At 51.0% G+C, this 2,158-nt stretch overlaps 1 protein-coding gene across 2 annotated transcripts in view; it reads left to right on the forward strand.

The window, feature by feature from the left end:
- kifap3a (kinesin-associated protein 3a) overlaps positions 1 to 2,158 on the forward strand; it is a 36,308-nt gene that overhangs the window by 19,925 nt on the left and 14,225 nt on the right. For both annotated transcript variants that reach the window (XM_015041227.1, XM_015041228.1), the window contains exons 12-16: positions 206 to 311; positions 479 to 591; positions 670 to 835; positions 1,333 to 1,458; positions 1,918 to 2,016. In XM_015041227.1, coding sequence (XP_014896713.1) covers positions 206 to 311; positions 479 to 591; positions 670 to 835; positions 1,333 to 1,458; positions 1,918 to 2,016 — 610 coding nt within the window. The remainder of the gene's footprint in view (positions 1 to 205; positions 312 to 478; positions 592 to 669; positions 836 to 1,332; positions 1,459 to 1,917; positions 2,017 to 2,158) is intronic.

Raw genomic sequence — 2,158 nt, forward strand, 5'->3', positions numbered from 1 at the left:
GCCCCGCCCTGTTTAGGCCCCGCCCTGTTTAGCTTTGAGATTGTGGGCTGGACTTTAAAAATCCAAAACTTTAATGTTAGAGAAATGTTCAGATGAGACGTCTCCTGTGATTGGCTGGTTCTGACCCAGGTCAGATCGGATGAAGCATCTACCTGACCCGATGATGATGATGATGATGATTATGTTTATGTTTGTTGTCTGGCAGCTGATGAAGATGATGCTGGGCGGTGAGGAGCAGCTGGATGTGGAGCTCGTCTCGCTCTGCATCAACCTGGCCGCCAACCGGAGCAACGCTCAGGTGTTCTGTGAAGGTTTGTGCTGCTTGACCAGAACCGACCAACCAGAACCAACTGACCAGAACTGACCCATCAGAACCGACCCATCAGAACCCATCAGAACTGACTGATCAGAACCGACCCATCAGAACCCATCAGAACCGACCCATCAGAACCGATCCCAGCGTCTCCTCCCTGCCTAGGGAACGGCCTGAAGCTGCTGATGCGGCGGGCTCTGAAGCTGAAGGACGTTCTGGTGATGAAGATGATCAGGAACCTGTCTCAACATGGCGGAGCCACCAAGAACCTGTTCCTGGTCCGTTTCCGTCTCCATCGGCGTCGCTGCGGCGCCTGAGTCCCGGTTAGACGTTTTGTCCTCGTCTGGTCTCTGCAGGACCACGTTGGCGACCTGGCGGCCCAGATTGGCGAAGACGAGGCCGAAGAGTTTGTGATCGAGTGCCTGGGAACCCTGGCCAACCTGACCATCCCGGACCTGGACTGGGAGCTGGTTCTGAGGGAGTACGGCCTGGTTCCATACCTGAAGCGGCGCCTGAAGCCAGGTGAGTGTCTCCAGACCGCCGTGACCCCGCCGTGACCTCCGGCTGCCATCGCTCAGGCCCGGTTATCAGCCAGGAGTCGACTGAGGATGGAGAAGAGACATGGCTTCCCTCCTTATCTGGAGCTTTGATGGTCGCTGACCTCTGACCCCACCTTCATCTGTCCTGAGTTCATCTGAGCGCCTGATGCCCGCCGACCAGAGGGAAGGTCTGAAGGTCGCGCTGCGTTCAGGGTCCGGAGGATTACAAACGTTTCTCTATGTTCTACCAGAATATTAAAAAACTAAACAATCTAATGGTTTTACATAACTGGAAACTTTCCACACTGGAGGGAAACGGTTTTAGGTGAAAGGTCAGAGGTCAGGAGATGTGGCTCGGCTACCAGGCTGCTCCCTGCCAACACAAAGCATCTTATCTAGAAAGAAATGTGGAGGAACGCAGCAGGAAGAATCAGACTGCTGTGCTGGGCGGTTTCCTCCTGACGCTGCGTTTCCCGACAGGCTCTGCTGAGGACGACCTGATCCTGGAGGTCGTCATCCTGATCGGCACCGTCTCCATGGACGATTCCTGTGCCGCCATGTTGGCCAAATCCGGCATCATTCCTGCTCTCATTGATCTCCTCAACGGTGAGTCGCCGACTCTTCCTCTTCCTGTCGGGTTTCACCTCCAGCTGCTGGAGCCGTTTACCGACAGGAAGAATTTAAACTCAGACGTCTTCTCAGAAATTAGCTTTCACTCAGGTTTGTACAAACACGTATTAGAGTGAATGACAGCAGTTCTTCAGCAGTAAATTTTTGCCAAAACAAGAACATTCCAGAGTTTGAAAAGTCAAACATTTTAGATTTCTGAAATTTTTCCAAGTTTTTCAATTTCCAAATGTTTTCTAGATAATTTGTGTTTTCAAACTCAGAAAGTTTCAAGTTTTTCTAGAAAATGCCTGAGATCTTTAGGCAGAAATGAGCTGTTTTTCTGTCCATGGGGGTTTTGCTCCTCTGTGGAGGTGATGTGATCGTTTTTCTAGTTTTTTGGGTGATCTAGAGAAGCGTTTCCTGGAGAGCTGAGTGTTTTTCCTGTTTCTGTTTCAGCCCAGCAGGAGGACGACGAGTTTGTCTGCCAGATCCTCTACATCTTCTACCAGATGGCGTTCCACAAGGCGACCAGAGACATCATCATCAAAGACACACGTATCCTTCCTGCTCCGCTGGAGGAATTCATCCCCATTCACCCTCATTTTTCCCCATTCATTCCCATTCATCCTCATTCATCCTCATTTCTCCCCATTCATCCTCATTCATCCTCATTTCTCCCCATTCATCCTCATTCATC

This window comes from Poecilia latipinna, unplaced genomic scaffold (assembly GCF_001443285.1).
Source record: "Poecilia latipinna isolate Pla-1442-1.1 unplaced genomic scaffold, P_latipinna-1.0 Scaffold543, whole genome shotgun sequence".
Lineage (NCBI taxonomy): Eukaryota > Metazoa > Chordata > Actinopteri > Cyprinodontiformes > Poeciliidae > Poecilia > Poecilia latipinna.